This window comes from Arabidopsis lyrata (genome assembly GCF_000004255.2).
Source record: "Arabidopsis lyrata subsp. lyrata unplaced genomic scaffold ARALYscaffold_3, whole genome shotgun sequence".
NCBI classification, from domain to species: Eukaryota; Viridiplantae; Streptophyta; class Magnoliopsida; order Brassicales; family Brassicaceae; genus Arabidopsis; species Arabidopsis lyrata.
Window position 1 is genome coordinate 3139463 of NW_003302553.1, and position 12745 is coordinate 3152207.

A 12745-nucleotide genomic window follows, 5' to 3' on the forward strand; every position below is an offset into this window, starting at 1 on the left:
GTTTTTATCAAAAGAATTATTTAAAGGATGAAAGATATAATTCTTATTAAAGGATAAAAAAAAAAAAAAATTGGACAGATTTGGGTTTTATATCTAAAAGACTCAAAACCTATCGTCATTATCTTCAACAGGCGGAGGAACGGAGATGGCCGCCATTACAGCTCTCGCTCTCCGCTCTCCTGTTTTTCTTCCTCCATCATCCGCCACAACCCCTAGATTCCATGGCTTCACCAAGCTATCAGCTCGTGTCTTCTTTCCTCTTAAACCCTTCCCTTCTCTATCCATCCAAAACCCTAAATCTAAATCCATCCGAATTTCCGCATCCGCATCGCCGATGACACCAACCATCCCGACGGAGAAATCAACAACTCGACCATCGACACTCACCGGGTCGACTCGGTCTCTCGCTACTCTCGCGGCTTTAACAATCGCTGTAACCAGAGTCTTAGCTCAGAAACTCTCTCTTGCGATCCAGACTTCAAGTCCCGCAATCGCAGACGGATTACGATTCTCTCTCAGTACCGCCGGACCGGTCTTCTTCGCGTCGCTCCGAGATCGTCCTCCGGGGTACTTGAACACGCCGCTTACGGTGGTTGCGGTGGGGATAAAGAAGTGGTTAGACATATACAGTGGGGTTTTGATGGTTAGGGTTTTGCTCAGTTGGTTCCCTAATATCCCTTGGGAAAGACAGCCTTTGTCTGCCATTAGAGATCTCTGTGATCCTTACTTGAATCTCTTCAGAAACATCATTCCTCCTATCTTCGATACTCTTGATGTTAGTCCATTGCTTGCTTTCGCGGTTCTTGGTACACTTGGATCTATTGTTCATGGCAGCACCGGATAGAAATTCGTGATCAAGAATTGAGCTTTGATTTGAGGCAACTTCTTTCGATTAGGAAAAGTCATACTCTTTTGGATGCTTAATGAGAGTTGTGAGCTTTGTCGTTTTGAATTTGATTCTGAATAATGAGATTTTGGCTTGTTGATTATCTTCTAATTACATGTTCATTGCTCTATAGACTACATACATATTATTGATGGATTCTCTGCATCCTCTCAATTGGCGTTGATTAAGAATCAGAAAGTTAAGTTTTGGTTTACAACTGTGGACATGTTAGGTTCTTGCTCCATCTAAAGTCACAATTATTAGACTGGGTTTCTCTAGCTAAATAGCTAAAAGTAAGAAGACAGACAATCAAATGTGTAATATCACACATGAAAGCTGAACTTTGATCAACTATTATTTTGATCTTTTTAAAAAATACTGAATACTGAAGTTTCAACAAAAGGTGTCAACTCGAAAGTAAGAAACTAGAAGTTTGAATTGGATCACACCATTTGCCAGTAATCGTATACAATCGTTGAACTCTAACACGATTAAACTCCTTCAAATCCAGAAACCGTATTCAGACATGGATCATACGGGAATTAGTAAAACCGGTTCAATTTCGGTTTTGTGAAATTACCGGTTTAGAAACAAGCTCTGGTATAGGTCGTTTTAGCTTCTGAGACGACTTCATTTAGTCTCAGACTCTGCGACGCTCTTTACTAGCCGCCGGGAACCCGCCATGAACTTTGTCGTCAGACGGGTAGGCTCCATTTTGCCGTCGATACGTCACGGCGCAGTTTCCCAAATCCGGCTAGCCAGAACAGAGGCAGGTCAGCCGAGACGGCGAAACAAGTTGCCTTCTCTTCCGCTCAAGAAGAAGGAAGAGAAATCCGAGTGGTGGATAGTCGACGGAGAGATGCACGAGATCGGCGATCACGTCCCTCCTCGTGAGCGGTTCACAATCCCCAGGGACAACATTCCAAACAAACGCCGGAAGCAGCTCCGTGAGCAGTTCATGCGCCGCACTCGTCTCGTCCTGAAAGAATCGGTCAGTTCCATTGACAAAGTTTAGATTTTTCCAATATTCACTGCTTCATTGTTCTGTGTTGTAGTTCAATTGGAAAAAATTCTGTCTTTTAACATAATTTTGATGCTATTTCTGTGATAGGAACATGAGCCATGGTGCAAAAAGTATATGGAACTATATAACGAGCTTAGAGAGAACTGGGAGAGGCTTTATTGGGATGAAGGATATTCAAAGAAAATCGCAAGTGATCATGCAAATTATGAATCTGCTGAAGAAGACGATGAAGATTTTAATCCATACAGGTTTCTCTGTTAATCACTGACTATTTTCTTATAATGGTATTTAGGTGTAGATGGATGGTTTTGTGATTGGTTTATCTCCTTGTTCATTGCAGGAACAGGCGGTCTTACAGCGATCAAACAAAGGTAAAAAGTTTATGATGCTTTTGTAGTGAATATATTACGAGCCTGAGTAGATTTGAGATCTTGTTGCGGTTCAATTCTGTCTAATTTCATTGATTTCCCTGATTTTTTTTTTTTTGTGTTATCTGTGAAACTTGAGTCTGATTTCTGTGAGAATCGAAAATGAAAGCAGGAGCAAGGGTTTAATAGAACTACACAAGGTGATAATTGGGAGAAAGTCAATCAAATCAGGGATAAGTTTGAGTATGATAGAGAAAGGAGGATGAGAGATAAAGGTGAGTTTTCATCACCAAAATTTCTTGTGGATTGAGCATAATGGTACTTTGTATACTCTTCAGCATTTTACTACATGAACAGAAATAGAGTTGGTAGTATAGTACTATAGTCTATTAAAATTCTTTGGAGTATTGGAAAGCTTAAGTTGCAGCATCAGTACACTGAAGCATTGGTTAAACCAAGCATCATATGCTCTATTTTGTCGAATAGGAAGTCTTAACATATTACCTGAAATATATCAGAAATTTGGGAAAATGCTTAAAACATATCATTTGCAAATTGAAGAGAGGAAAACGATAGAGCGCAATAGATGAATGTTCGCTTATTGTCACCATCTTGCCCGTTTATATATGACATGCTAATTGAGCCGAGCATCTTGCATGAAACTAGCTAAAGTCGTTTGTGGGTGATATGTGTGCTGCATTCTGCTTACTGTAGTTTCTCAGCTGTCTTGAACAATCTCTCTTGTTGCAGCCTTTGCACCAATGAATGCAGCACCAGCCTCTCAAGAATCTAGGGACTTGAATTGGAATGCACAAAGACGGCCTTTTGACGCTGAGAGATTCACAAGGGATTGAATACGTAAACATCACAAGAGACTGAGAGAGCAAGTAGATGAAATGGAGCTTGGCATTACATCTAATATATCTATATATCCATTTGAACATCAATTCTTATTACTTTGCACAAGTACTTATCTAAACACTAGATGAATACCCACCCACTCGTTTTATGTTTTTCTAGGTTGCTCCAAAAAAGTTTGGATTTTGTTGTGATCTGTCTTTTATTGTCTATCATATAGTCCCGTGTAATTCATGAAAAGGAAAGTAAAAGTAACTTGATATGACATATCACAAAAGATGTTATAAATCGAATTGGTTCAGGGTCATCATCTCCACACGTTTCTTCTCAGCCTTTAGCTCTTAGTGCACATTATAAGCATCAGACCTCATCCTTATCTCCTCAGGCAATGAGTTGATTCTCACCTTAAACGCATCATATCCTCATTTCTTGATGCTTTTGGTAGTTAACGAATGCTCTGTTCTGTTCAGTTTTGCATGTTGGTTAGTCACTCGAATAAGGAAACCTCAAATAAATGGTTACGCAGTAAGAAAACAAATAACCGTTTGGTAAAGGTAATTATTTCTTACCGTTGTGATCAATTTCCTTTTTTTTTTATAACGAAATTTCCTTTTTTCTAGGTCAACATATCTCCTTTAATTATTTTTTTACCGTTGTGATCAATTTCCGTTGTCAAATATATAAATACTCGTTTCTTCTTCCATCGTCGAGAAATCAAAATAATACAATCTCCTTCTTCGGAAAGAAAACAAAAGAAATCAACTTTTCTCTTTTTCTTTTTGATATACAAGCAGTTTCTTCTCGAACAAGCTCTGCGCCTCTGCCGATGTCTGATCGCCGATATCGACACCATGAAGGCGATGATCCATGTAGAGCCACCCTGCAACAACTTCATCTCAGAACTTATATCCGTACGATTGATCGGAGGAAAGCATCTATGTTTCGTAGATTGATATGCATGATGCATCCTCTGTTGTGACTACATCTACAATCTCTCTCTAATTTCACAAAAATCAAAGATGCGAGGAAGAAAACGGGAAGGCGATCGAGGAACCAATGACGAAGATTTGGGGTTTCAATACTTTCGATGGCTCATACTCAGACGCGTTGCCTCAGGATGAAGATGAATTTGAGTTTCGTCACGAGTCACGAGAGCCAGGTTAGTTTGCTTTCTCAATTTCTTGCTCTTTTTTTCTTAATCAAAATTTGATTTCTTTCTTAATTAACCTTATGGATAATGATTAATTTGGTAAAACATTTTTAAACTAAATTAAAAATTAATAAATTTTAAATAAAATTTAAAAAGAAACTTGGATAATAAATTTGCAATATGGTATGAAAACTAACCGGATTTTGGATCCCGCATTAGTCGTTAGTGATTCCAAACATTCACCTTGTTTTTCATATCATTATGTAGATTTAGCATTCAAGTTTTTAATTCTAATTTTTAAAATACTTTTTAAAATTGTGAAAATTTAATTAAAAATAATAAATTTTAAAAAACCTTAGATACTAAATTTGCAATATGGTATGTATAAGTATAAAGGTTTAAACTTTTAGAAAACACTTAAACACTTAAACCAAAACTATGTTAATTTTACTATTAATTTCTAAAAATTAGTTCAAGTGTTAAATTTTTAGATATAGATAAAACACTTAAACTTTAAGAAAATTAGTTTAAACTTTAAGCAAATTTTAAGAAAACTAAAATAAGTATAAATGTTTAAACTTTAAGAAAACACTTAAACCAAAACTATGCTAATTTTACTATTAATTTTAAAAAATTAGTTCAAGTATTAAATTTTTAGATATTTTAGATAAAACACTTAAACTTTAAGAAAACACTTAAACACTTAAACCAAAACTATGTTAATTTATACTATTAATTTTTAAAAATTAGTTCAAGTGTTAAAATTTTAGATATTTTAGATCTTAAACTTTAAGAAAATAAGTTTAAACTTTAAAGAAAGCTAAAATAAGTATAAAGGTTTAAACTTTAAGAAAACACTTAAACACTTAAACCAAAGCTATGTTAATATTACTATTAATCTTTAAAAATTAGTTCAAGTGTTAATTTTTAGATATCTTAGATAAAACACTTAAACTTTAAGAAAATAAGTTTAAACTTTAAGAAAACTTATTACAAATGTTTAAACTTTAAGAAATGTTTAAACTTTAAGAAAATATTTAAATTCTTAAACCAAAACTATATTAATTTTACTATTAATTTTTAAAAATTAATTCAAGTGTTAAATTTTTAGATATTTTAGATAAAACACTTAAACTTTAGGGTAAGAAAACTTTCAGAAATCCAAAATAAGTATAAAGGTTTAAACTTTAAGAATACACTTAAACACTTAAACCAAAACTATGTTAATTTTACTATTAATTTTTAAAATTTAGTTCAAGTGTTAAATTTTTAGATATTTTAGATCTTAAACTTTAAGAAAATAAGTTTAAACTTTAAGAAAACTTTAAAAAAACTTTAAGAAAACTAAAATAAGTATAAAGGTTTAAACTTTAAGAAAACACTCAAACACTTAAACCAAAACTATGTTAATTTTACTATTAATTTTTAAAAATTAGTTCAATTGTTAAAATTTTAGATATTTTAGATAAAACACTTAAATTTTAAGAAAATAAGTTTAAACTTTAAGAAAACGAAAATAAGTATAAAGGTTTAAACTTTAAGAAAACACTATACGCTTAAACCAAAACTATGTTAATTTTACTATTAATTTTTAAAAATTAGTTCAAGTATTAAATTTTTAGATATTTTAGATAAGACACTTAAACTTTTAGAAAACTTTAAGAAAACTCTTAAACACTTAAACACTTAAACCAAAACTATGTTAATTTTACTATTAATTTTTAAAAATTAGTTCAAGTGTTAAAATTTGAGAAATTGTTAAAAATGCCCCTTTTTCAATACCCCTTTTCAAAAATGCCCCTTTTGAGAGTCCATTTTTAAGTTTGTCCTCTTTTAATTTTTAATGACCATTTTACCCTTATTCGAAACAAAATTAGGTCCACAAAATACAAAATATTTTTTTGCGGGAAAACAATTTTCCCGCCAAAACACTTGTAAAAACCTTTAAAATACCTTGTAAAATTTTCCCGTAAAAATTTTTCCCGCAAAAAAATTTTCCCGCCAAAATTTTTTTTTTGCGGGAAAAGTGATTCCGCAATTTTTTTGCCGAAATTTTTTTGGCGGGAAAATTTTTGGCGGGAAAAATTTACAAGGTATTTTAAAGGTTTTACGGAGTATTTACAAGTGTTTTGTAAGGTTTTACAATGTATTTTAAAAGGTTTTACAAGGTACTTATAAGGTTTTATAAGGTATTTATAACTTGTAAAACCTTATAAAAAACTTGTAAAACCTTATAACTTGTAAAACCTTATAAAATAGCTTGTAAAATCTTATAATATCTTATAAATACTTTATAAATACGTTGTAAAACCTTTTAAAATACATTGTAAAACCTTATAAATACCCTGTAAAAACCCTTTTATATACCTTGTAAATTTTTCCCGCCAAAAATTTTCTCGCCAAAAATTTAACGCCAAAAAATTTGCGGAATCACTTTTCCCGCAAAAAAAAATTTTTGGCGGGAAAAAATTTTACGGGAAAATTTTACAAGGTATTTTAAAGGTTTTACAAATTTTTACAAGTGTTTTGGCGGGAAAAATTGGGGGATCACTTTTCTCGCCAAAAAATATTTTGTATTTTGTGGACCTAATTTTGTTATATTTCCTTATATATTTATGATATCTTTTCTTAAAAGAAGGGTAATTTAGTCATTTTGTACATAAAAGGAGTATTTTTAAAAATAGACATCCAAAGGGGGCATTTTTGAAAAGGGGTATTGAAAAAGGGGCATTTTTGTAAGTCTCCCTTAAAATTTTAGATATTTTAGATCTTAAACTTTAAGAAAATAAGTTTAACCTTTAAGAAAACTAAAATAAGTATAAAGGTTTAAACTTTAAGAAAACACTTAAACACTTAAACCAAAACTATGTTAATTTTACTATTAATTTTTAAAAAATTAGTTCAAGTGTTAAATTTTTAGATATTTTAGATAAAACACTTAAACTTTAAGAAAATAAGTTTAAACTTTAAGAAAACTAAAATAAATACATAGGTTTAAACTTTAAGAAAACACTTAAACACTTAAACCAAAACTATATTAATTTTACTATTAATTTTAAAAATTTAATTCAAGTGTTAAAGTTTTAGATATTTTAGATAAAACACTTAAACTTTAAGAAAACTTTAAGAAAACCAAAATAAGTATAAAGGTTTAAACTTTAAGAAAACACTTAAACACTTAAACCAAAACTATGTTATTTTTACTATTAATTTTTAAAAATTAGTTCAAGTGTTAAATTTTAAGATATTTTAGATAAAACACTTAAACTTTAACAAAACTTTAAGAAAACACTTAAACACTTAAACCAAAACTATGTTAATTTTACTATTAATTTTTAAAAATTAGTTCAAGTGTTAAAATTTTAGATCTTTTAGATCTTAAACTTTAAGAAAACTTTAAGAAAACTAAAATATGTATAAAGGTTTAAACTTTAAGAAAACACTTAAACACTTAAACCAAAATTATGTTAATTTTACTATTAATTTTTAAAAATTCGTTCAAGTGTTAAAGTTTTAGATATTTTAGATAAAACACTTAAACTTTAAGAAAACTTTAAGAAAACAGTTAAACACTTAAACACTTAAACACTTAAACCAAAACTATGTTAATTTTACTATTAATTTTTAAAAATTAGTTCAAGTGTTAAAATTTTAGATCTTAAACTTTAAGAAAATAAGTTTAAACTTTAAAAAACTTTAAGAAAACACTTAAACACTTAAACCAAAACTATGTTAATTTTAAAAAATTAGTTCAAGTGTTAAATTTTTAGATATTTTAGATAAAACAATAAAACTTCAAGAAAATAAGTTTAAACTTTAAGAAAACTTTAAGAAAACTAAAATAAGTATAAAGGTTTCAACTTTAAGAAAACACTTAAACACTTAAACCAAAACTATTTTAATTTTACTATTAATTTTTAAAAATTATTTCAAGTGTTAAATTTTAAAAACGTAGAAAACTAAGCGTAACCTTCAGAAGCAGTTACTAAGATTTATATTATTATTAAAAAATATTATGGTGAAAATATGTGATCATAAACAAAATTATTAATCAAAGAGTTTAATTAATCATTATAATGAGTAGACGTACTTTTTTAAGTTTTTAAAAATACATTCAACAAAACATTATGATAAAAAATACGCAATACTTTAAATTGTGTTGTTAAAGAGAGACAATCCTCGGAAAAAATTAACTAATAACCAAAAGTAATAGTTATTTAGGAAAAAATAAATGATAATATAGGTAACAAAGTATATATGTGAATGCTATATAGCGAAAAAATGCCAACAACCGTAAAATAAAAAGGTTTATTTGATTAACTGTTGCAATCTTTGAACAGATGCAACTTTCTAAACATAAACCATAAGATTATATTATATAGTTAAAAATTGAACAGATGCAACTTAAAAAAAAAAACATAATTTATAATGAACTGTTGTAACTTTTGAACAAATCAAAACCATAAAATTTATACTTTATAGTTAAAAATTGAATAGATGCAACTTTTCACAATTGTAAAATGAAAAAGTTTATTTGACGAACCGTTTCAACCACGGAACAGATGCAACTTTCTAGAAAACAAAACCATAAAATTTATAAATTATAGTTAAAAATTGCATAGATTGCATAGACGCAACTTTAAGAAAACACAACCATAAATTATATTTTATAATTATTAAAAAAACCTTGACGATAAGACACAATAGTTCAAATATTTTATATTTAAAAACTAAACAGATGCAACTTAAAAAAAACACAAGTACACAACTACAAATTATATTTTATAACTATTTAAAAAAAAAATAACGAAAGATTGCGACGAAAGACATATAAGTTCAGATTTTTTATAGTTAAAAATTGAATAGATGCAACTCTTTAAAAAAGTAATAATATTTTATAGTTTAAAAAAAAACTTAACGAAAGGTTGCGACGAAAATACACAATCGTTAGGTATTTATTGAGATTGCTATTATATATAGATTAAATGTAAATTATTATTTTAATTAAAAAGTGGAAATTTTTCTTTAAGTCATGACAAATCTACTGTTGTTCTAACTTTAATAATAGTAGACTTCCTCACGTTTGTGGTAAAAATGCCTACATAAAGGCAAAATGAGGGGATTATTGTTTAAAATGCCCTTTTTTGGGAAAAACTTACGAAAATGCCCTTTTTTGAATAGTTTATGGATTTTGCCCTTTTTTAATACTTAAAAATGTACGTATTTAGGATTTTACAATCGTTAGGTATTTATTGAGATTGCTATTATATATAGATTAAATATAAATTATTATTTTAATTAAAAAGTGGAAATAAAACGCATGTTAAATCATATTTTTGGAGCATGAAAAAGGGCAAAATATATAAACTATTCAAAAAAGGGCTAAAAATGCCTACATAAAGGCAAAATGAGTTACAAAATGAACAGCTAATGTAAAAACCCGATACTAATAAACCACACAAACAGGAAAAAGAAAAAAGAAAAAACAGGGAAGAAACAACATTTGACCACGGAAAACAACTTAAATATATATTTTTGTAAACTCGGAATCCAAAATCCAAATCTTATCTCCATGAAGCATTTTCCTTTGCCAAACAGTGCTTCTACTCTAACACCGCACCTGCATTAAATATCTTTATTAATCAAACATATCACAGTGAGAATCGATACATTCACTATAAATGGTTCATCTATACTAAATATGCTACTTTAGCTTCTTTCCAATCAGAGGACTCTCTTTTCTTTGATGAAAAAACATTGAGTTCTAAATTTTGTATTTGATCGAATTGACAATATTAACTAACATTTTAGTCACATTGCTACCAAAACTATATAAATACAATATTGCATAAGTCTGAAGTCTCTTAGAACTGCCTAAAAACTTGAGAATTTTGTGATGTTATAGTAAAGTTATTCCAAAAAGTTGATAACAAGAGAAATAAAATTAATTACATGGAGGAAAATTGGCAGAACATTTTCCAGGTAAATGGAGAGCGAGGGTCCGGTCAACGCCAACGATGGGTGGTCCCTTGGCAAGAACGCATAGACAAGGTTGACCAAGTATCTTGATAGCAGCGCAACATAGCTTGTTCGGAGGCAATGTGCTAAACGGAGCCACTGATGGTCTACACGGCACTAGCTGAATCAAAGCCGACAAAAATGTACGACCACATGGGTGTCCCAGCGTCTCTCTCACCAGACCTGACTGGACCATAACTATAAGTAACATCACTGTAAAAACCTGAATCTTTTTCATTAAAATCATCTCTCTTTTCTTTTTTTTGACAACGTCTTAAAAGACGAAAGCTCATATATAACGTGTATTGTGAGAGTGTTATGGAGAATAATTGCATGACTAACCTAATGGAGTTGGATTAGATGGATCATGAAACTTGGGGTTTATTGTTTCTAGGCTCACATTTTCTACGCTATTAGCTAAATTTTTACATGCATATACATAACAAGTGACTATCATCTCAGATATTATTAATTTCTAGGAAAATTGAGTTATACATAGAGATGATGGTTTGGAGAAAAGATACGGCATAAGTTGTGTGACGTACAACCAATTTATTTTTGATGCTTGAAGAAATGTCAAAAATTTATGAAGTTATACTCTCTCTAGTCACGTCTATATTTTAACATATGCCAATCCAAATCATGAGTCTTAATTAATCTCACACTTACTCGGCTAAATACAAGATTATGTTTATTTATATCTGTGCTTACATGACAAAGTACAAAACAGAACAAAAGACGACAAAAAGAATACAATAATAAACATTCATCACTTCAACCAAATCTGAGCCATTCATTTCCGAACCAACCCTGACATTGTTGTTACCGTCTAACTTCCGCTCACAGATTCTCTCGGTTCTGTCCCGCACGCAATCTGGAGAAAGCAATGCAGAAACAACACTGGAATGGGGGAAGGGAAAGAATGAAGCATCTGACCATGAGTCATGCCTAAGATTTGAGATCAAAACAGTAGAAGTATCTTCAAGAATAGATGAGAGCATCTATCTATCTTTTCCATCTTTCTGGTATAGTATAACAACATTTCTTGAACTCCTGCTAAACAGTATTTCTTCCAAGAGTTTGATCTACTTGATACAATGGCAACATCGAAGACTGAACCTGCAAGAACCATTGAAAGACACATTAATTCACTTTGCCATTATTATATCACTAATAAATCTGACCAATCAAAAACCCTCTTTCCTAGTTCCATTGATGTTCTGATGTCATGTTTATAAGAGTTACTCACTGATCAAATGTCAACCAAATCAAGAAAGCAATTATTATACAACTATCCACATACATTTTGAGTTAATCCTTCAGCTAATTCCATAAACTTAAAGATACTCAGTTCTACAAATCCATACATACACCAGAAAAGATAGTCAAACTTAGTGAACAATTCAAAAACAGAGATTCTCAAGATTTCATACCTTGTTTTCACCAATAAACTCAGCATCGCTACGAACCGCAACACAATCTCTCGGTGTCTCGAACAAAGACAAAGAGTATTGCTTGCGAAGAACACCAACGTCGAAGAATATAAGACCAGAGCTCGGCACGTCGACTCGGATTCCTTTAACCGGAAACCACAAGAACAGCTCTTGCGCTGAGATTCCCGACAAATCCCCGATTTGAGCATAACCTATCGTTCCCGAAACAATCTCGTCGTAATGCAGCTCTGTCTCATACTTAGCCTGGCATGACTGGTTCAAATAAACCGAGAACCGTCCCGTTTCGCCATTAACGCTGAATCCTTTCACACCTTTCGGAAATATCCCCAAAGGCAATCCGTTCGCTAGAAGAATCTCGTCTATAGATTCGTTCTCGGCTGAGATCGAGATCCTGGCGGCGAGAACGAAACAAAGAAGCGCGATTTGAGCTATACGAAGCATAGTAGAATGGTAGAATTTGCCAGATCTCGTTGCTGGCTATGAATTAATGGGTTTAAGCGAGGAAGAAGAAGAAGACGACATTTTTATGACAGCTTGAAACAGAGTGGATCAAAATTATTGAAGGCGGAATTTGGAATGAGGGCAGTGATCTTCTGCTTCTCAGGCCATGGTTAGAGTAACCAATGAATGAAAGCCACGTCGGATAATATCCACCAATTAAATTTTTAGTTAAATGTGGTTTCGTTTTAAGCCATGTTCTAACATTTAACGAGTTATTGGAAAAGTAGGTGGACCGGACCACATGGGATCATAGAGAGACATGGGTTTGGGTTTTTAGAATTGGATCGTGATTTGCGCAAGTTAGTACATGTGCCATTTTCAACCCCAACTATTTGGGGCGGGTTTTCCAACCCAAACTAAGACCCCCTATCAATTTCTACCCAAACTCAAAACTAATTTAATTCAAAACCTAAACTAATGAAATTAGCCGATTTCACATGACAGAGACGGTGTAGTTCGAGATTAACGGCTGCTGAGTCAGCGATA

General features: G+C 31.3%; 4 protein-coding genes across 5 annotated transcripts; 2 read left to right on the forward strand and 2 right to left on the reverse strand.

Annotated features, from left to right (window-relative positions):
- The first annotated feature begins 82 nt into the window (after nucleotides 1-82).
- On the forward strand, nucleotides 83-1016 carry LOC9318595 (ylmG homolog protein 1-1, chloroplastic). Its single transcript, XM_021033295.1, has one exon. It carries the CDS (start codon nucleotides 146-148, stop codon nucleotides 842-844), a length of 699 nt encoding a protein of 232 aa, XP_020888954.1. The 5' UTR covers nucleotides 83-145; the 3' UTR covers nucleotides 845-1016.
- Nucleotides 1017-1371: 355 nt separating this feature from the next.
- On the forward strand, nucleotides 1372-3446 carry LOC9318596. Of its 2 annotated transcripts, none has more exons than XM_002882483.2 (5): nucleotides 1372-1877; nucleotides 1998-2158; nucleotides 2251-2281; nucleotides 2451-2553; nucleotides 3029-3446. In XM_002882483.2, the coding sequence occupies exons 1-5, from the start codon at nucleotides 1569-1571 to the stop codon at nucleotides 3130-3132; spliced, it is 708 nt and encodes a 235-aa protein (XP_002882529.1). In that variant the 5' UTR covers nucleotides 1372-1568; the 3' UTR covers nucleotides 3133-3446. The 2 variants fall into 2 exon arrangements, with proteins under 2 accessions (XP_002882529.1, XP_020889058.1); XM_021033399.1 differs by having other exon boundaries at nucleotides 1508-1877; nucleotides 2448-2553.
- Nucleotides 3447-10230: 6784 nt separating this feature from the next.
- Nucleotides 10231-10580, reverse strand: LOC9318598 (putative lipid-transfer protein DIR1). The gene has a single exon (XM_002884603.2). The coding sequence runs from the start codon at nucleotides 10549-10551 to the stop codon at nucleotides 10231-10233; it is 321 nt and encodes a 106-aa protein (XP_002884649.1). The 5' UTR covers nucleotides 10552-10580.
- A 356-nt stretch (nucleotides 10581-10936) lies between these two features.
- On the reverse strand, nucleotides 10937-12551 carry LOC9320716. Its single transcript, XM_021032373.1, has 2 exons — nucleotides 11738-12551; nucleotides 10937-11423 (listed from the first exon to the last, which is right to left on the reverse strand). The coding sequence occupies exons 1-2, from the start codon at nucleotides 12197-12199 to the stop codon at nucleotides 11361-11363; spliced, it is 525 nt and encodes a 174-aa protein (XP_020888032.1). The 5' UTR covers nucleotides 12200-12551; the 3' UTR covers nucleotides 10937-11360.
- Between the last annotated feature and the right edge of the window lie 194 nt (nucleotides 12552-12745).